At 40.6% G+C, this 21,237-nt stretch overlaps 2 protein-coding genes across 4 annotated transcripts; both read right to left on the reverse strand.

Moving 5' to 3' along the window:
* Positions 1 to 6,038: 6,038 nt before the first annotated feature.
* On the reverse strand, positions 6,039 to 7,016 carry LOC146555292 (uncharacterized). The gene is made up of 3 exons (XM_085251387.1): positions 6,684 to 7,016; positions 6,480 to 6,597; positions 6,039 to 6,350 (listed from the first exon to the last, which is right to left on the reverse strand). Exons 1-3 carry the CDS (start codon positions 6,789 to 6,791, stop codon positions 6,208 to 6,210), a joined length of 369 nt encoding a protein of 122 aa, XP_085107513.1. The 5' UTR covers positions 6,792 to 7,016; the 3' UTR covers positions 6,039 to 6,207.
* A 5,545-nt stretch (positions 7,017 to 12,561) lies between these two features.
* svopl (SVOP-like) lies at positions 12,562 to 20,375 on the reverse strand. Of its 3 annotated transcripts, none has more exons than XM_085251370.1 (16): positions 20,249 to 20,375; positions 18,364 to 18,517; positions 17,703 to 17,791; positions 17,517 to 17,615; positions 17,154 to 17,225; positions 16,944 to 17,068; positions 16,777 to 16,840; positions 15,632 to 15,757; positions 15,047 to 15,175; positions 14,618 to 14,691; positions 13,913 to 14,109; positions 13,646 to 13,757; positions 13,455 to 13,536; positions 13,286 to 13,375; positions 13,094 to 13,207; positions 12,562 to 13,000 (listed from the first exon to the last, which is right to left on the reverse strand). In XM_085251370.1, exons 2-16 carry the CDS (start codon positions 18,470 to 18,472, stop codon positions 12,989 to 12,991), a joined length of 1,494 nt encoding a protein of 497 aa, XP_085107496.1. In that variant the 5' UTR covers positions 18,473 to 18,517; positions 20,249 to 20,375; the 3' UTR covers positions 12,562 to 12,988. The 3 variants fall into 3 exon arrangements, with proteins under 3 accessions (XP_085107496.1, XP_085107494.1, XP_085107495.1); XM_085251368.1 differs by having other exon boundaries at positions 17,703 to 17,794; XM_085251369.1 differs by having other exon boundaries at positions 17,703 to 17,794; positions 18,364 to 18,473; positions 20,249 to 20,374.
* Between the last annotated feature and the right edge of the window lie 862 nt (positions 20,376 to 21,237).

The following is a 21,237-nucleotide window of genomic DNA, read 5'->3' on the forward strand; positions in this document are numbered from 1 at the left end:
CATTATCAACAGTGTGTTACGCAACTGCAACATTCAGGCCTCAGGGTTGGGGTGACTCTACTTGTTTTTCTTAGTTAACAAAAGACTAATCTACATTCCTACAACACAATGCTGTCAAAGTCTTTCTTCAAAAGTTCAAACAGGTATGTGATCATACAGTGGCAGCATTATTTTTTTTCTTATGGTAACTAAGAAATAAGAGCTTTTATTTCTAACTTAAAAAACAACAACAATAACAATTAAAAAACATAATTTTTTCTCATATAATGTTGTTATACAAAAACCACAAGTTTCATGTTATACTATCAATCATGGGGTTGAAAAATGTTCCTAGCCTACTCACATCTATATAAACATCTGTATGCCTCTCCTAGGCTGCTCTTACATCTGTAGATCTGCTGTCAATTCATGAATATAAAGTCATTTCTCATTGCCAGAATTGCTTTGTGGGAAAAAGCTGTGCTTTTCAGTCGACTGCATGTTTTGTTATTGTTGTTTTCGGTTGTTTGTTGTTTTCCTTTTCTGTTGTAAAATATTTAAAACCTTTATTAAAAACTAAGTAATAAAAAAAAAGAAAAATGTTCCTAGGCTGTAAACAGCATGCAGCTAGTAAGAACCAACATGAGCAACATGAGTGAGGATGAGAACAGTTGAAGGACCTGCCTCAATATGCATACTTTTGCGTACTTGCAGTTTTAATTATGCAAGTACTCTTCCAGTTCAAAGTACAGTGGTCCCTTGCTATAACGCGGTTCACCTTTCGCAGCTTTTTAAAAAAATGCAATTTAGCATGCTTTTTTTAAATAGCACAAGTGTTCTGCATCCTGATTGGATGCAGAACACTTGAATGCTGGCCTAATCTCTGCATTTCATTTGGAAATTTTCAGCTATCTCCAAAGGTTCTGATATAAATCAATTTGGTATTTTTAATAGCCATTTGTTCATTCAAATGTTATACTATCCTATATAATGTTTAAAAACCTTAAATTATTTTTACGTTTCTATGTACATTAATTTTTAATAAAGCACCTGATTGTTTTGCTGTCATTTTCCCCTCCTATAAAGGCTTTTCTTTGCTTGAATTATTATTATACTAATGCAATATTTAATGTTTTATATTTTAATCAAGGGACAAGTGAGAAAACCCTGGCTCTCGTTGAGTGGTGGGCGGAAAATGAGAGCCTTTTTACAGGAAGGAGAAATTCCTGCAAGACTTGATGGGAGCAAGTATTCATTTTGACTGGTTTTGCTGCTCCCCGTGTTCTAGGGAAGGATTAGAGGAACACATCTTACGATAACTAGCTATTGAAGTGACTGTGCCACATTCTTTTCTTTCAGGGACTTTGTTAGCTCTTCAGGCCTGGCCATAGCAGCCAAGCAAGCAAAAAAGAAGTGGAACAATCTGAAGACCAAATACAAGGTAATGTACCTGTTCCTATCTGATTCCTTAGAGTGGTTTAAAAAAAATACTTGTTTACCATTCCTTAAATGCAAGGCCCTGTTTTGTTTTGTTTTTTAAATAAAATGTACTTTGCAATTTAGTAATACAGCCCACGTAACTGTGATAATATAGCAATTAATACATATTTTTAGGAGCTTAAAGACCCACCAACAGGCAAGGGTGTAGAGGACCACCTGGCAGTGGTACAAAATGATGGATGCTGTGCTCCAGGGGCAACACTCAATAAGTCCACCCCTGGTAGTTGCAGCAAACCTGACATCCACTACAGGTGGTGCAGTCAGCACTCCGGTCTCATCCCCTTCTACAGAAGTGTCGAGGAAGAGCCAGAGGAAGCGGCCCGGGGACAGCCAGGCTATACTACAATTTTTAAAAGACCAGGCGGAAAGAGAGGAAAAAAGAGAGAGAGCGGCTCTGGCTAGGGAGAAAGAGAGGGAGAGGGCAGCTACTGAAAGGGCAGAGCGATATATGTCACTATTTGAAAAACTGAAAATGAAAAACTGAAAATTTTTAAATAAAGCACTTTACATGTCAAAAATTATTTATTTTTTTTGCTTCCTGTGTAACTGGGAAATCTCTTTAGTCAAAGTAAAACAAATCATTTAAACAAGTGTAACACTTACAATAACATTTAACATTGGATTCAACCTATATAACCGTGAACACACGGTTAACGGTTGAGGTTTATAAAAAATATACAAAAAAAGAACACTAATGCACACTACTTACAATTTGAACAAATAAAGATGGATTTTAACTAATTAACTTAATTTAACTAATAACTAACACTAATTAGTAAAAAAATATGATTTGAATTTAACTTTTTCTGATAAGGCATGACTACATCTTACAAATGAAACCTTTACCTAGTTATGTTCAAACAGACATGCAGGCAGCTGTTCAGGAGCAGACAGTTGTGCAGCAAGCCTGGCTCGAATACAAGTTCCTGAAAGCTCCGTGTCTGCGCCTGTGCCTTCTGTTTTGGCTTCGGGTCCTGCTTGTGCCACCCCCTTCCTCCTCTCCTTCTTCATGGCAGACGTCATCTGTTGCCAAACAGATATTTTGGAGGATGCAGCAGGCCCCCACAACTTTGGGAGCAAACAGAGGCCGAATCTCAAGGGCTCGCAAGAAGATGGAGCGCCAGTATGTTTTGAGGATGTCTGGCCTTAGCATGGTACCGATTGAACTTTTCTACCTCTGAGTTTTAAAAGAAAAACAGTACGTACTTTTATTAAGTGCTTAGTAAACTTTCAATTAGTGTAATAGGTAGAATTATAATATTGCATTTGTTCTGTTAAAGCTCTGCGTGCTTCACAGTAACTGATGTAGCACTACTCTGTGTTTGTAGGTGTAATGAAAAGGGAATTATGTTCTTACTTGACACAGGCTGACGATATAGGCTCAATATTGCCACTGGCTGCTTAAGGCATGGGTATCCTCCATCTCCCAAGAGGAAGAAGCCTGCTGGTGGATAGATGGCCTGTTTGTAAATTGGGGATCTTCGCAGTACTAGTGCATCATGCACAGATCCGCAATTACCAATGTACACATCTAGGAATGTACCTTTGGAGTCACAGATGCCCTGCAGCACAAGCGAGGGGAACAGTTTCCTATTTATGTAGGACCTGATATGGTTCCCAAGGATATGGCATCCATCAATTGTACCAGCTGTGCAACGGAATGCCTCTTTGCCGGGAAGGCAATAAGATGCCGTCACTCTGTATGAGGCTACACAGGCCAGCCAGTAAATGGTTACAAGCACCTCAATTTCGTGGTTCCAACCGTGTTGTTTTTCCCTGGGGAGCATTTGCACAAGCATGTTGATGCTGAGTCTGAAGGCTGGTTTGAGATCAGCTAAAGGATGGGGACACTGTTATTTATTTGTGTTTATATTTTTGCTGGGCTTTTTCCTGTTTTAAACAAGAAAAAAGACACTTAAAGTATGTAAACAGATATGGATTAGGTTTTTCTATATATATATATACATATATTTATTGAACAGTACTGAATTATTTATTGTTATTTTTAGTATATGTCATGTGGAGAGTAAAGCTTGTTTCAGTACTGCTCAGTGATACATTCGTTAAACTGTATAGGCTTTATAGTATTGATCTACCACCATAAGATATTATACACAGCAAATGCAACCTTTTCTCTAGATTTGGGAGTACATGCATAGAAACACCAGGCTATTAGTTTTTGGGGGGTTTTATGACTCAAACTTTATTAGATTTTAATATTAAAAAACAAAAACAACAAAAAAAAAAACAAACAAACCCAAAACAACAGAAGATAACAGAATGGACATTCCCAGTCACAACAACAAAACAAATTGAGAATCAATACATATTCTCATGCAAAAAAAACAAAATCCAAAATAAAGTAAATACACAACGATGCCAATATTTCACATAGACCCAATTACAGCTATCATATTTAGTCCGACCTTAACTACTTTAGCCGGATACGTCACTGACCTGTATATGAAAGGTAGTTGGCCCATTTATCATTATAGTCGTCCAGTCTATTTAGCAGCCTATATGATAATCTTTCGCAAGCTGCCACTTGTCCCAGAGAAATATAGAATTGAGAGAAGGTAGGAGTCGATGAGGCCTTCCACTCTGTCACCAACAGCTTCCTCCCCAGTATAATAGCCATTTGTACCCAATGAGCAAGAGGAGTGGGTAAGTGACTCAAAGCTGAAGGGTCTCCTACTACATAAAGACTGTTCATAAATGGCACCCCTTGGCCTACAACCTTCTCTACTACAGTATGAATATGAATCCAAAAATCTTGGACTTTGGAGCATCCCCAAAGCAAATTGTAAACTCCAGACGTCTGCTTTATATTTTTATTTACAATTGAGTTCATGTTTGTTTTATAATTCATAGATTCATTACATAAGTCATCTTTTCAGGATTAATAAATGAGAAAATATATGTGTTTACATAAAGTAATTTTAAGTCACTGTTTTGGGATTGGAACCTAAAAGGGGGTACCTATCACTTTAAGTATGTCAGTGCAATAGTAGCATGAAACCCTGTGTGAGAGGGAAGGGGAGGAGCATGGACAGAGAGGTTAGGAGTCTCACGGTTTTCTGACTGTGTGCACAGGTAGTTCTGGATAACTGCTATTTTTTGGAACTTTCATGCTAATTTAGGAAGGAGTTCATTGTTACATCTTCAGCTTGTAATAAATAAACAGTCTTCAAATCATAATGCAACTGGAAGCATTTCTTTTGGAAACCAGGAACACGCGTCAGCCATAGACTCCCCTTTTTGAACTTGGTTTAGTGGAAATTACCCTACACAAATGTAAAAGTGTGCCACTATCCTGCTGGCACTTCCAACATGCATCGTCAGTCGCTAGACCCACCCTGTGCAACCGTGAGGGTGTCCAGTAAACTCTATTTAAAATCTTAAATTGAACCAATCTTGAACGCAGTTCACATGACATTTTTTTCAGATTCCTAAGAATGCCATTCCATTCCTCCACTGTAAAGCTGAGATTTAAGTCCATTTCCCTCGTTCTTTTGAGGGACAGTGTGTTAGGATCGGAAGCTAATAAAAGCATTTTGTAATAAGCTGATGCCTCTTGTCCACGCCCGAAGATTGTTTTGATTTCCTCCAAAAAGTTGCAGCTTAAAGGGAACTTTGCGGATGAGCCAAATGTATTAACTATCAAATGTCTTAGTTGCACGTATTTCCAAAATTTCTGCCAAGGTAAATCTGTCATGGTCCTGGGTCGTTGACCCAGCGTTTTGTGTTTATTCTGATTTGTATTAGTTTAGGGTTGAACCTGTAGTTTGGTGTATTGTCAGCCCTACCTGTGTCTGTCCTTGGTGCTCTGTTCATGTCCCCGTGTTGTGTTGTAAATCAGTCTGTGTTTCCTGTTTTACTTTGAAGGCTCGTGTTCTGGATTTCCTGTTCTGTTCTGAAGGTCTGTGTCTGTTGTCATGGTGTTCAGCTTGTCTCCTCCGGTCCTCATGTGTATTAGGTTCAGCTGTTCTTCCCTCCTGTGTGTGATTACCTGATTACCTTGTGTGTGTATATTTAGTGGGTGTCGGTCTGTGTTGGTTGTCGGCTCGTCTGCATTCATCCGTGTATTTCTGCGTATATCTGCGTTCATCTGCGTTCCATGGTGTCCTGTCTCTGCGTCCCGTCTCTGCGTCCCGTCTCTGCGTCCCTCTGCCCCGCACCCCCTTTGTATGGTCTCAGGTTTGTCATTTAGTTTCTCCCAGTTTAGGTTTCCGTTTGTAAATTACTCATACCTCGTTGCCTGTTTTTGCCACCACCACCTTTGTAAATAAAACTAGTGATGGGCAGATGAAGCCCCATGAAGCACTGAAGCTTTTCATCCAATTGGTTCACCCCAACGCGAAGCTTCATGAAGCTTCATTTGCTCTAGCAGGACACCTACTGGACGTAAAAATAATAGCTGGCATGAATTTGAAGAGTGTGGCATTTTGCACACAGCCTGTAAATGTCAACAACAAAAGGAGTGTGTAAAACATGTATATTGTAGTGATGGCAGTACACTGTGTATATTTATACTGGCAGTATGGGAAATGATTATTTGGAAATGCTTGAAATGGAAATGATCATTTACTGTGAGGTGAGGTGTGGTTGGGGTGTGGACAGTGGTTGTGCTTTTGTAACGTTGAGGTATGGACAGCTACACACTGAGGCTTTGAGCCTCAGTCCTGCCTGTTCACATTTTATTCTGTAAAAACTAAATTTTCACTGCTTTTATGACATTTTAGTGGGGAGAACATAGCTAGGATTTAATGATTTAACAAATCTTTTGAATCCTTTGTCCTCCACAATGCTAAATGGCTGGGAGTCCTCAATCACCATGCTGACCAGGTCTTCATCTATTTGAGATTGTTCTCCTGAGGAAAGACAATAAAGATAAAGCACAAATATAAATATCACACGTAACTTATAACAGTTGTATAATATTGTTATATCATTTAGTAACATTACTGCATCCTATATTATCATTGCATTTGATGGCTCACCTGGTCTTGCTCCACGATCGGTGTCCCCCTTATTCTCATGCAAAGCTCTGTAGTGCCTAAGCATGGATGAGGTGTTGCTGTTATATCCCAGCTCCCTGGCACATAGCAAACACTTCACCTTGTACAAAAGTCAAGACAGCTCAACATAAATTGTATTGCACCATCAGTATCATGAAAATACATCTTCTGTAGAAATTTACATACCTTGTTGGGAGGAATAAGATCAAAATGTTCCCACACAGGGGAGGACATCCTCCTCTTCTTAGCTGGCTCCATTCTCTCCTGACTTTCCTCACTCTCATAAACCTCCATACGGTCTCCAAACTCTCACTAACCGCAACTCTCCATCAAACACCCACATTTTTGAATGAAGTCTGAGGGGTTTATATCGCTGTCATATCTCGCGGCAAAGTTCGAACCACTTCATGAACCAGTCACGTGGTACAGCCGGGCAGCGAGGCTTCGGACGTCATCATTTTCAGCTCCTCCCATAAATGAAGCAAGCCTCGATACGCGCTTCGCGGAAACGCCCCCTCCATTACTCGACACACGCTCCGAAGCCTCGATACAGAACGTCCCATCACTAAATAAAACATCACTCGTATCATCAGTTTGCTGCATCTTGGGTCCTCCTTTTCCTCCACACCACACGGCTCCCTCCGCCAGCCGTGACAAAATCAAATTCTTCTGCAAGTTTTTCAAATGATTTAAATATACTGTTTTTGTAAAGATCCCCCAGCACTGTGTCAGGTTTATAATATTGGATTGTCATTTATGCTTAGAAATATTTACTCATATATGCTTAAAGTTTTATAATCAATTGCATGTTGATAGAGGTTTGATCCTTAGCAGTCTGTAAAGACTCTGTGTGCCTTCTGGTATAGCAAACACATTTATATCTGTTTTAGTCTAAGTGCCTTTTGTTTAGATGAACTGCTGAACTTCCAGACGAGCAGGTTTAGGGAAGTCGTTTATGGGGTCACACTCTGAACACGCACAGGCAAGGTACTCTTTGTTTGTATGTATACGTCATATGTTAATGAACCTATGTATATTCATGTAACCTCAATAAAAGAGCAGTGTTACGAGGGAGTGTGGACGAGAGCGACTGGGGTCAAGCGAAGGAACGGCGCTTGTCATGGTTCTCTCCATCATATATGAGTGACACAAAGAACTTTGCCTACTCGTGTCTTGCTATTGCTGCGTAGTAGAATTGTCTTGAACGTTCCAGCGAATAGGTTTGTAGCATAAACCTATCAACTGTTATACCTCTCTGAAACCGGAGCTTCCAAAAGAAGGGTAATTTGGCAATAGAAAGTTTGGGATTATACCAAATACCAGCAGATTGGTTGAGATGTGGGTCAAATTTGAATAATTTGGACAATCTTTTCCATGCTTCTTTTAAATGAGAAAATACCGGATGTGATTGGATGTGGGGGGACAGATTAGTTGATAAGCTATATAATGGTGTAAATGGCGAGCATGCAGTACTTTCAATAGAGAACCAAGGAGGCGCTTTCTCAGGGGGTAAAAACCAATGTGCCAAATGCCAAAGAGAAAAAGCATAATGATATAAAAGTAGATTGGGCATCCCTAACCCACCTCTGTCTACTGGTTTCTGCAATTTTCTCAAATTCAGTCTAGGCTTTTTATTATTCCATATCAATGCTTTGCAAAGCTGGTCAAATTGTTTGATGTATTTCAAAGAAACATGAAATGGTAGAGCCTGCAACAAATAATTGAACTTAGGTGTACATACCATTTTAACTACATTTACCTTTCCCACATCGAGAGATACATCTGAGACCAACGATCAACATTAATTCTCATATCGCTGAGTAAAGGTTCAAAATTTATCTTAGGTCTGACAGATGAGGCGGGAAGGTAATGCCTAAATACTTAATGCCCTTCTGAGGCCAGGAAAACATACCGGTTTGAAAAAGTGACCTAGGTCAATAACTAGTTAAAGGAAGGGCCTTCGATTTGGTCTAATTCACCTTGTAACCAGAAATAGCTGAGAACGTATTTATTATTACCTGCAAGGACTTTAAAGACTTTTCTGGGTCTGATATAAAAAGCAAAATGTCATCAGCATACAACAACAGTTTATGACAGTCTCTCCCTATACTGACACCTGGATAATTGGGCTCCCTATGAATAGCCTCTGCCAGCAGTTCAAGGGCCAGAGCAAAGAGGAGTGGGCAGAGGGGATCCCCCTGCCTGGTTCCTCTACCTAGTTCAAAAGAAAGCCCTATTATTCCATTTGTAAGTACTGATGCCTTGGGGTGTACATATATAAGATGAATCCAGTTAATAAAGCTTTTAGTAAAACCGAAACACTCCAAAGTGGCAAATAGATATCTCCACTCGACTCTGTCGAATGCCTTTTCGGCATCCAGCAAAATCGCAGCTATGGGAGAATGACTGTCCTGAACCGCCCATATAATGTCAATTAACCTCCAAATATTATCAGCTGAAGAGCGTGAGCTTATGAAACCAACTTGATCTACATGTACAAGAGAGGTTATTACCCAGTTTAATCGATTAGCCAGAATTTTAGATAAAATTTTACTATCATAGGAGGTCAGGCTTATCGGTCGGTAGCTTTTACAGTCAGTGGGGTCCTTGTCCTTCTTCAGGATAAGTGTAATAATGGCTTCAGATAGTGAAGGTGCGAGCCTACGCTCTTGAAAAGATTCATTATAAGTGTTTAAAAGCAGTGGCGCTAGATCTTCTGGAGAGGATTTATAAAATCCAGCCGTACAGCCATCCAGGCCTGGTGCTTTATCAGAGGGAAGGTGTTTAATAACTCCCACTATTTCTTTAACGGTAATGGGAGCGTCCAAATATTTCAGTTGATCCACTGTCACCAGTGTTGGGTAAGTTACTTTAAATTAGTAACTTAGTTACATTACTAGTTACTTCTATCAAAAGTAACTCAGTTACTTCAAGTTACTCGTTACTTTCAAAGTAACTAGTTACTAGGGCTGGGCTATATCATACTGTTCACGGTAATACCGGTGTAATGTTGGGCAACGATAGGAAAATTAAATATCGCGATAGAATATGGATAAAACGCGCATGCGCAGTACCTTTGTTTTCATACGCACATGCCGGCGACGCAGAATGAGAAGGGCGAAAGCGGATCGTTGAATGAAATGGATGAACCAGAATTGGTTTGTAAAAATGCTGCAACTTCAGTGGTGTGGAACTGGTTTGGCTTTCATCCATCAGATACACAACAAAGCACTATTTTTGGTAGCGCATGCTAGCGGGCCGTCGTTATTACCGTGTTTTTTGGAAAATATGGCACACTTAAAATCAATCCTTTGATTTTTCTGAAAATCGACAGTGCCCCTTATAATCCCGTGTGCCTTATGTATGAATTCTGGTTGTGTTTACTGACCTCGAAACGATTTTATGTCGTACACGACGCTCGAAAATCTGTCAAATGTTTTAGTCCGACTTTGCTAAGCTACGAAGCCGTACCGCTTGATGGATTGTCGGAGCATTACGGCTACCGTAGGCAGGAGCCTCGCGGAGTGATACGTACTGTGCTTCAACATAATATTACCGTATTGTGTGTGTATAACCTCTTTTTAAGTTTTGTGCATATTATACATGGTTATGCTCAGGATATGTCGGCCAGTTTCCACTGGAAATGCCTTTTGGTTAAACTGTCAGCAAGAAATTTGCATTTGCACTGTTACATTTTTATATAACTTTAATGCACATAAAAAACAGCTGCTTGTTTAAGTGAAAATACATTTATGGGTTTTTTTTCACTAATAAAGTTGAGGAGTTGTAAAGTATTTTGTCTAGTGTCAATTATATCGTCAGTTATATCGTTATCGCAAATTTTCAAATGTATATCGTGATAAATATTTTTGGTCATATCGCCCTGCTTTACTAGTTACTAGGGAAAGTAACTTTGGTTTTACTGAGAATTCTCTTGTTAATGTGTAAATAAAAAAAATAAAAAATCCCGCAATCGAATATACTGGATCTACAGTCTTATCTATAAAACATACATTCCAAACCAAACTTTGTTCTAGTTTAATGCTCATAATACAGTTTAACAAACAGAACATTGAGAATGGACACAGTACAATAGATCCACTAAGGGTATGAACTCACCGCTCCACCTTGTGTCCAATTCAGTTTAGAGAAGAGGTCTGAGTTAACCTCCAGAATTGTCCTTAATACGAAAATGAAGCGAGCACGTAATAATCATCATTTGTATCTCTCTCTAAACATAATAAAAACTCCATTAATAAGGTTTTATTAATGGAGTTTTGGAGCCACGACCTTTTCCAGTACTTTGGGGTCTAGGAAAAACAAAAACAAACAAACAAACAAACAACAAAAACAAAAACAAACAAACAAAGAACAAAAAACAAAACAGGAGAAAATTACTACCCAGAAAAATAAACAAAAGCGACAGATGAAGGGAAAAAAACCCCAACAAAAAAACGACAAAAACAAACAGGCAAACAAACCAGTTTTACACCATGGGGCGAATGAAAGTCATTGCTTTTTTATGGTCCTCGAAGCGACGGGATCCCTGAGGAGCTTTCACAACAAGCACTGCTGGGTAAATTAAGGAGAAACCAATACGTTTGTTGTGCAGAAGCTTCTTGCACTCATTAAACTTATTCCGCTTCTCACTCAGCAACTTTGAGTAGTCCGGGAAGATCATTATACGATGACCTTACCATACGACGTCCCCCAGGCGACAGGCAGCCTCGGCTATTAGTTATTTTTAAAAATGTACTGAGTGAAGAAGGCACGCCATCAAGGCACGTCTCCTCCCCCTCATCTTCATTCTGGCTCTTCTCTCCCGGATCTTCTCAGTTGCGCTGCTTCTTCTTCAGCCTTAAGGTACATAATGCCAGCAGCAACTGTGACAAGCACCCGATCCATTTTCCTTTTCTTATCTTTTTACTCAGCAGATGAACCACCGATACCACAAACTATTCCCGCGATTATTTCCTGCTGGTGGCTCTTTATATAGCCGCACATATTGCTATAGTGCAGGTAATTTATAAAATATTTTCATGTATTATTTTTCAATGAAAACACACACAGTAACGTTTAGATATAATTTTATTGTATCCAGCCCGGTCATGTTAGCCTGACCTGTGATGTACTCCCGTACAAAACATGAGAGCCAGGAGCCAGCCAGTAAGCACCCAACTGGCTAACGAGTATTAGCTTAGCATGCTAACCATAAGTACTAATTGTAAATAAACTTACTATTAAGAGCTCCAAAAGAGCTCCACTATTAGAGCTGTAACTTTCAGGGTACATGCTAGAAGTGCTTATAACAAAAACACATACGAACTATTACTACTGTGAGAACATTTTCACTATTAAACATACAGAAACACCAATGCTGCTCACCTGCACCCGTCTCCATTTTGGGATCATTTTCCTTTGCTCTGGCATGTTGTGCAGCCACGAGGAACCTTAACAATGCAGTTGCGTTATTTGTCGACCAGGTGGCTCCAAGTTTAATATAGTTAGTTTAATATGGTAATGTTCATATGAATAATAATTGTGAATTTTCGAGAGTTATAGTAGTATTTGTCTTCATTCCCATTTACCTTAACCCAGCAAATTTACCATTAATATGGCTTGAAGGGTCATGCTCACTTTGCGATCATCACCTTTTTTAAAATTTTTAATCTGAACAGCATTTATTTGGCCGACAAGCATGAACTGCCTACAGTTTACCACAAAAGATTATTTATTTATTTATTTTTACATCAATTAATTAATTTTCTCCAATCACAAATTTCCATAATGAGACATCGAAATCTGGCACATGCTCCAACTATTAACATGTTATAAAGCTTCTTTTTTTTGACTCCGTTACAGCTGCACTTGAGAGGCTGCTCATATCACACCTGAGGCGTGAGCCTGTATCATTTGTCCTGAAGGTGGCGCCAGAGGAAGATCATTTACACTGCACTCACAGGATGTTCTCATTAAATTCAGTTTTATATGATCAAAGTAAAACATGACATCTGTAGCATGAAGGAAAAAAAACATCCACAGGTAGACTATCTCACACAAACACTTTGTTCAATAGTTGGAGTTTATTAATGAGCATACAGAATTACTGTTAGAGCCTACTGTACCTGTACCTGTACCTTCTGGATATGTTTATAAAATATACGGTAATTATTATTCTTTACATACAAAGAGCCAGAAATAATGTTACATTGTTATACTGTTGAATCTTTTAAGCATAAAGTAACAGCTGATTCATGTGAAGTGCAGGAGGAGGTGAAAGATAATCCTACAAAAACCAGAGAAACAGGGCTCATAACTGGCCTGACAACCTGAACAATGTAAGGTTTCCTTCACTGATGCTAACAAACATTCATTCCCTTTGAGCTGTTAATGAAGGCACAGCAACACCTGAGGTCAGTATCATATTTAAAGTCTTTACACATGTAACCAAAATGAAATAACAAAGAGCAGCAGTTTGTTCAGAGACACCATCAGGAGTTTTGCTGAAAAAATCCAAACAAACAAACAAACATGTCAGACCACGGCATTTAGACATAAGAAAAAAGAACAAAGCTCATACAAAATCACATTCTCACCAGCAGAGCTCGTCCTTTGGTTTCTATTGGCATCAGGAAGTTTCCTAGAGCGCAGAGCACACAGGCCACAGCGAACGGACAGAGAGCCAGAATCACCGACTGAGACATCAGCACCTGAAGTACACACAAAGCAATGATAGACTGGACCAAAAACCTGAAAACTCTGATCATTAAGCAGGACAGCCAACGCACCTGAGCAATGAACGGAGCGATCATTCCTCCGATGCGACTGAACGACGTACAGAAACCCATCCCCAGAGAGCGCGCCACCGTGGGGTACACCTGAGAAACCAAAACTCCTGTCACCTCAGACCCGGTCCTTAAAAAATGCACCGTTGAAGCCAGCAGACTGTGAACGTACCTCTGCTGTGTAGATGTAAACCACATTAAAGTTCATGGAGACCAGAGACCGCAGCAGAAACAGCAGCACCGTGAAGCCAAACCTGCACGACCAAAACAGACCAGATGACATCACAAACCTTGACTTGCTCTAATGAGATGACGTCATACACTTGGACCCGGTCAGGGGGGTCCAATCTGTGGGGCTCTTACATAGTGGAGCAAATGTTGAGTATCATAAAGAAAAAGGCTGCTAACAGCTGCAGCACGGTCAGAGTCATCTTGCGTCCAAACACGTTGAGCAGAGCGATGTTTGCTGGGACCACTGGGAGGATAGAAGAGAGGAGTCAGAGTAGACCTGATCCGGAAACAGCACAGCAGCAAACCTTCGCAGTACGTTTTAGGAATTATTCTGCAAGTGTGGCTGAAAAACTGATGAACTGAAAATTCTCTCAACGCATTTCGCTGACGATGACTCACATGCAACCTCTCCGAGGCAGCTGATAAGCAGAGTCTGGTAGTCACTGTAACCAAAGGGGATGCAGTAACACAGTCCGTCCTCATGGCGATGTTTGACCTGATGCTCTTTGTCAGCATCGATCACACACAACAGGTTCTTCTCCAACAGTTCTGAACTGCTCAGCACTGAGCCGTAGTATATAAACGATGCCACAAACCTGACAGTGAAACAAATGAAAGTTGGTCCTTAACAGGTCCAAGAAGGATTATACATACTGGGTATAACAACCACATTCAATGACTTCTACAAACCTCGGATGTGTCTATGGTTGGGAAAAAAACTGCTGGGAGCATTTTAAGTTGTCTACGAAATGTTTCCAGAAATGCTTGAAACACTTCATAGACAACTTTTGTCTGTATAAACTTAGTACTTTAAATCTCCCTATTTGGCATCCAATCAGAAGACATAATACAGTATTCTCCTCTATGCCTATGATACCTTACTATGTTTTAATATAAAGCACGCATACTTTCTGATTTGGTTTCCTTAAAGAAGGAAAGTTTTTCATGACTATTCCTGTCTATAATTGTAACCTGTGCAAACCTCCAGTTTGCTTTCACTGGATCTTTTGCTTTTATCTGATAATTTGCTCCTTTGATGCCCTTTTACTGTGACGGCTATGTAGCCTGCTTTTATTAAAACACTAAAAAATAAAATACCATTACCATGAGTACCAGAGCAGTACAGATGTCCTCCTGAATAATGGGCTGAGCAGAATTCTCCAGCTGCCTCTTTCGCTCTGAAACACACAGGAACATTCACACCGAATATCCTATGACTGAATCCAGTGATACCCTCAGATTCAACTCAATTCAACAGTTTTATTTATACGGCGCCAAATCACAATGGCAATCACATCAAGTTGCTTTATATTATGAGCCACCATCAGGACATCCCTGTGAATTACACATACTGCCCTGTGTAGTGTTTTTCCAGTAGACTGTTATCACAAACTTTAAGATAAAACAATTTTGAAATATTTTTAATCATTTTGACAGCAAAACATTTTCAGGAGCTGAAAGATTCCTTCAGCAAACGACTTTCAGGAAGATCGGTACACTTATTTCAAGTCTTACTCACTGCACTTAACGCACCGTGACGGGCTCCACGAGTCGTCCTGGCGGAAGAGAAGCTCGGTTCATTTTAGCAATCCAGTGCAGCGTTTTCATGGCAGCCTCAGTCTTTCCTGCTGATACGTTGTAACGAGCCGACTCAGGAATAAACTGATTTGAATCAATACATACAGAAACAGCAGTCAGTCTGGGTTCACGAGCCTGAATACATCCAGCAATCAGAAACTCACATTAGCCTTGATGAGATTATTGTGGCAACTTAGTCTTCCCCAGCTTATGCTTTAAGTGGCACTTCATGTGATTTCTACTAGTTTAGTGCCTCCGCTTCTCTTTTTTTTCCACCCCTCTCCTTTTGGCACTTTTAGTTTAACAACCAACAACCTAAAACCTGACAAACTACTTCAGAACCTCCAAATCATCCCTCACTTCTTTTAGTAACTGTGAATTATTACAGTAAGACTTAAACATCTTTGAAAACCTCTTTAGGAATCTTTCATTCTTCGTTTAATTTGCCACACTGAATGTTCATATGTGCATTCATTTCTAATCTAATGATCACAGCACTGCTGCACTGGTTAGGGTGGACAGGTGAGGGGCATATCTCACCTTAAAGAGGAAGATGAGGATGATACTCGGCGTGACAGAGATCCGTATCATCCACCTCCAGCCCAAAGTTGGAACCACCAGCATACCCAGAATGATGATAAGCATGGAGCCCAGCATCCAGAATATCTGACACACAAACAGGGAGCATGCTGGGAGATCTGAACTGATGACATCACACCATACAGGTAACTAAGCTGAGTTTGAGGATGCCTTTGAAAACCCCATGGGAGAAAAACAAACAAACAACGTGACGTGAGCTGAAGCTGTTACCCATGGAGCTGTGCTCTCTCCATGACGCGTATTAAGCATTAAAATAAGGCTGGCAACAGACCATTATCTGTGATTTATGATACATGTACGTGTTTTAGAGACGGACTCTGAGCTTTGCTGCTGTCGCCTTGTGATGTTTTGTATTTGCTGGACATCTAAAACTTTATCTTTCTCACATCTCTTTAAAAACAGAATATTATCTCCACAAGACTGTGATTAATAACTGCGTGTATACACTGACACGTGTTTCTTTGATTGTATTGCCTTAAAAAGATAATAGACCTACTCATCTTTTATGTTTTTATCTTTTATGCTGAGCATGTTGAGTTTTCCATGTAATAAAATCTGCGTCAAGCTGCTATTGCCCATGATTATTATGAAGGTCAAATAAAACACTGGATTTAACCCTGTGAGATCCTCAGTAATGGGCACTAGAACCCTCTCAACTTCTGTGCTATCACAATATCTGATTTCCAAAACATGACCTTAGAAATGAGGATTAGAGCAGAGTAAGGAAGGAACTGCGAGCGAAATAACAGCTGGTGACAGGAAGTGGGTGATCCCTCAGTAAAACTTTTATCAACTTCCAGGTAAGCAATAAAGGCAACGACCAACGGAGTCACAAATACTGTTGACTGATATACAGCGGTGGGTTACCCAGGCAACCTCAGCCTGTAATGTTTGATAGCGACCAACTGTCAGTGATAAAGTGATGCTGATGATCGCTTCCTGTGTGGACACTCATTAGGACCTCTGTGATGTTTCGCTCTGTGAGGTCTCCCAGATGGAGCAGTACTTTGTGGTCAACATGATTCTGACTTCCTCGTCTTTATTTTTGTGGAAACCAGTGAAATTCAAAGAAAGGATGAACTCACGGTGGCCAGAGGCAGCAGGGTGGCTCGATGCTTTGCCGGGATGAACTCGGTCTTCAGCACAAACCTGAACAGAGACACTATCAATTAGAGCAGCCACTGAAGCTTACCACCATCCAGCCAATCAGACTGCAGGATGTTCAGCGTAATGTTTGTGTGTGTGAGCTGACCCCTGCGACACTCCTGCTACGCCGCAGCCCACCATGGCACGCAGGAAGATGAACCAACCGTACGACGGTGCGAATGACGTGAGCAGCGAGAAGTACGCACTCCACACGAAGCCACCGAACACGACCTGGATCACACACACACACACACCAGCAGTCAACCAATCAGTGCACAGACTCCAGCTGAGACCTTGCGTGTCGGTTGTTTCTGACCTTCCAGCGTCCGTATCGGTCGGCGATGTATCCTCCCAACACTCCACAAACCATGAAGCCCAGAAAAACCATCTGAGGACACAGAGAGAAGTGTTGCAGCACTTTCATATAGCCATCACGTTAATGAGCTCACACGCCTCTGATGTAATGAAACAAGAAGCTGCTCTGCTGACTGTGAACGTGATCGATCAGTGAGACCTGTTCAGAGCTGCTGACCATATAAAGTCAAGCCATGCTAAAGAAAGCCCTACTGAGGTCAGGGTTACCCTCTGAGAGTTCAGAGGTTTCAGCCTAACTGGTTGACGCAAATTAATTGATTAATCAATAAATTATCAGCAGATCAGTCTGTGTGCTGTGACTCACAGTGGAGACGAGTGCCACCTGCCAGTCATCCAGACGCCACTCACATCGAATCTCCGGAGAAACCACAGCTAACAACATGATCTCCATCGCCTCCACGATCTGCGCACAAACACGAGCACAACAGTGAGCACCCTGATTACTTTAAATACTCTGAGTATTTTGCTGCTGAGCATAAACATTACTCACGTTGGAGCTGCCCATGATGACAAACAGCAGAATGTGAAAACGCCCGAAGCCGATTTTCTCCACGGCATCCTCCACTGTAAACGTTTTATCTGCTGCAAGAATCAATCAATCAATACATCAACTAACATCACCACCTTCCTCTTGCTCAGAATGGCTGTGACAGACACCTTTAATTTCATAATGAGGGAAATGAGGTGGTGAGAACTAGTTCTTCTGTGGTGGACTGATATGATCCTAAAACAGTTGAGCTTTAACCTCCTTGCAGAGGACTTGAGTCCCAGCATGCTCCTGATCAGGACCGCCTGATCCTGGTTCTGTTGGAGGTTTCTTCCTGTTCAAAGGAAATTCTTTGAACAGGAATTCGAGTCTTTACCTTTCAGAATAAAGCATCGCACTTCTGCTGTTAAGTGCTTTAGGAATAAAACTGGACTGAAATAAAGTACAAAGAAGGTCTCTGTAGTGAAACTGACCGTTAAAACCTGCCCATGGCAGAAACCTACTGTGCTTCTCCTGATGTTTTTGCAGTTTTTGCAGATAGGTTCATTCACAATAACATCACAACCTTTTTAGGAAACGTTTCAAAGGGCCTCACAGGACCCTCCAATGTTTCCAAGGGCATCACATCATCTCCAGATGTTTGATTATCGATTATCAGACTCACCATTGTTGCTATTGTTGCTGTCCTGCTTGTCGTCGGCAGGTTTCTCCTGCAGTTCCACCTCCTGCAGATGGATGGAGCTCACCAGCTGAGTCTTCATAGAGTCACTCATCCTGAAATGAGAAGTCTTCCTTTCAGCCGTCTGAGGTTCAACCGTCTGCAGATACATGAGCCAGAACATTTGTGAGCAGAGTTTCAGCTTCATGCAGCGCCGCTGATTTTAATCCGGTTATTAGTAAACTGAGTCTTCATTTCATCGTTTATATTAAAATCATATCTGTGGCAATGTTGCAGGCTTCTTCAAACATTCACTCACGCTTAATTCAGTTCAGTTTATTCAATTCAGTTTTATTTATACAGTGCAAAATCAAATACAGTGAAAGACAGGACAAAAAACATGCTGTGGAAGAGAGTCAGAGAGCTCTATTAACACATAGTGAGCGAGAAAGGTGACTGAAGAAGAAAAACTCAATGCATCATGGGAATCCACCAGCAGCCTACACCTATTGCAGTATAACTAAGGGAGGATTCAGGGTCACCTGATCCATCCCTAACTATATGCTTTAGCAGAAAGGAAAGTTTGAAGCCTAATCTTAAAAGTAGAGATAGTGTCTGTCTCCTGAATCCAAACAGGAAGGTGGTTCCACAGAAGAGGGGCCTGAAAACTGAAGGCTCTGCCTCATTCTAGTTTTAAATACTCTAGGAACAACAAGTAAGCTTAATCCACAACTGTTTGGTTTTACCTTTCAGCGGGTCTACAGTCTACAGAGTAGAAAAACCGATGTTCATCCAATGACTTCAGGGTGGCGTTACAAACACCGCTGAGTCCTTCAAAAGTAAAAGTCCCAAAGTACTACTGATCACCTTCTCCATCAAACTGATCTGTTGACTGATTAATCGCCTCCAGAAAAAGATGAGATTGAGCAGACTGATCAGTGAGCTGCTGCCAATCAGAGTTTCAAACGAGCAGTTGATTTATGGATTTGAAACCAGTTATTAGTAAACAAAAAGAACATATTATTGTCAGGCTTACTTTATTACATTCTCTGAAGCTTTTTTTAAAATCATTTTGCTCTCACAAACACAGATTGTGCTTTATTCACAAGGGAGGTGTGTTAGTTTCTCTGTGAAGCTGAGGTGGAGGAAACTGAAGTAGGTGTTGTAACGAAGTGATTTCCAATGTTTCAATGTTTGTTTGTTTTTTTATGTGTAATGTCTTTACTTATATTGGTAAACAGACTGTAGAGAACATGATTTAGAGATGAATTATATATTAAGTTATGTTGTAAGTATGAACCTGTGTTGTTGTACCTGCTTTATAACCAATCCAGTCCTTTTTGGCCACTTAAAATATCTTTCTTGAACTACTTTGTTATATCTGCTGCCATCTTAACCAAGTGTCTCTTGAAAAAACACACTTTTAATGTCAAAGAGACTTATTAGCTGGATAAAACAAGAGTGTTGTTGGTGGCTCAAGACAACCTGAGATCATTTGAGGGACATATTTGACATATGTTTCATATATCATAGGCCAAAAATCATTTACACCAATACAAGCAGTCTTTTTTTGGCAAATAACATTGCTGCAGATTTCAGGCAGACAATGAGTTTTTTGAACTACACGTAAGAAATCCTCAAACCTTAAAGAAACAAGCATACAAACTCTGGATGAGGAGATATTTTAACAGATGTGTTAATCCTTCTTTAATGAACTGGACGGAATCGTTTTGAGCCCAGTCAAAGGTAAATGGTCCGGGAAGAACCGGCGCGATTAAAACTGAGTGCGGGATTTATTATGACTACAGCCACTTCAGCTTCACCTCTCACACAGGAACCAACAGCGGAATCGAACCCTTAACGTTCTCTCTCAAATAAAACCAGTACTCACACAGATGTTGAGTTTCAACTCTGAGGCCGCCGGTGAGGTCTATTTTCATCCTGTAGCAGGTCACAGCCCGACAGGTAGGTCAACACCGTAGCTGTTCACCTGTCCAGGTGATTCAGGAAGTGCTATCGTCACCAGAGAGCCAGCCCGGGGGGAGGGGTAGGGAGCTTTGTGTGCAGGGAGTGGTTCAGTTCCGCCCATCAGCAGCTGAGTGAAGAAAAACAAAACAAGAGCCTCTCCACAACATTTAACGTCACAATGAGAGACAGGAAGTCAGCAAATGAAACAATATGGTCAAAAACAAGATCAATAATTTAATCTCTGAGCAGTTCGACCTAATAGATCTCAACCCATCACACATACCTCTGGAATATTTTCACTTTATGAAAGTTAGAGCACAAATATTTAAACTTTAGTCCTGAAGCTCCCCCTGCTGGCACTGACAGTAATTACAGACAGATCCCTGCAGTTCCTCTGAGGTCCAGCAGTGGCAGCAGTGAGTCAGTGCCCGTAAACTCCCATGTTAAAATTTTGCAGCAGAAATAAACATGCTTAAAACCTGATACACAATCTCATCATGTCTTTATAGATAATTTCCTCCTTTTTAACAACTCCAAGGGGGAGGATGGTTCCTAAACTCACCTGTATAAATCAGGGGGCGTGGCCTCTTTGACTGGCAAGTGGATGATCACACAGGCTGGTGTAGTTGTTAGCTGTCTGCTAACTGGACCGCTGGACTGTGTTTGTGCTGTTGGAGCCTTTTGGAGCATTTTTAATGGCGTCATGTGACTACTGTGAGGTTACTGTATTAACAGACCATCCAGGAAGGATGTGTGTGTGTGAGTGAGAGAAAGAGACGCTCCCGTACAGTCTGTGGATGCAGGCGATAGCTATCCCTGCTGACACCAGATTTAAAATGTAAATAATGTTAATGAGGATTTATGTGCTTATGACTTTATTCTTAACAAATTGTTCCTAAACTTCAGATCTTT

The sequence above is a fragment of the Mchenga conophoros genome, linkage group LG17, assembly GCF_057382185.1.
Source record: "Mchenga conophoros isolate Kocher_MC1m ecotype Shallow Benthic linkage group LG17, M_conophoros_male_GT1.1, whole genome shotgun sequence".
In the NCBI taxonomy this organism is placed as follows: Eukaryota; Metazoa; Chordata; class Actinopteri; order Cichliformes; family Cichlidae; genus Mchenga; species Mchenga conophoros.

Bases quoted from the DNA above. Each gene is read 5' to 3' on its own strand.
- LOC146555292 (XM_085251387.1), bottom strand. From the start codon at position 6,791: ATGGAGGTTTATGAGAGTGAGGAAAGTCAGGAGAGAATGGAGCCAGCT. The intron at 6,598-6,683 runs GTATGTAAATTT...CTTTTGTACAAG, and splicing joins ATCTTATTCCTCCCAACAAG to GTGAAGTGTTTGCTATGTGC. The intron at 6,351-6,479 runs GTGAGCCATCAA...GTCTTTCCTCAG, and splicing joins CGATCGTGGAGCAAGACCAG to GAGAACAATCTCAAATAGAT.
- svopl (XM_085251368.1), bottom strand. From the start codon at position 18,472: ATGAGTGACTCTATGAAGACTCAGCTGGTGAGCTCCATCCATCTGCAG. The intron at 17,795-18,363 runs GTGAGTCTGATA...TGATTCTTGCAG, and splicing joins CAGCAACAATAGCAACAATG to CAGATAAAACGTTTACAGTG. The intron at 16,841-16,943 runs GTCAGCTCACAC...GTCTCTGTTCAG, and splicing joins GTAGCAGGAGTGTCGCAGGG to GTTTGTGCTGAAGACCGAGT.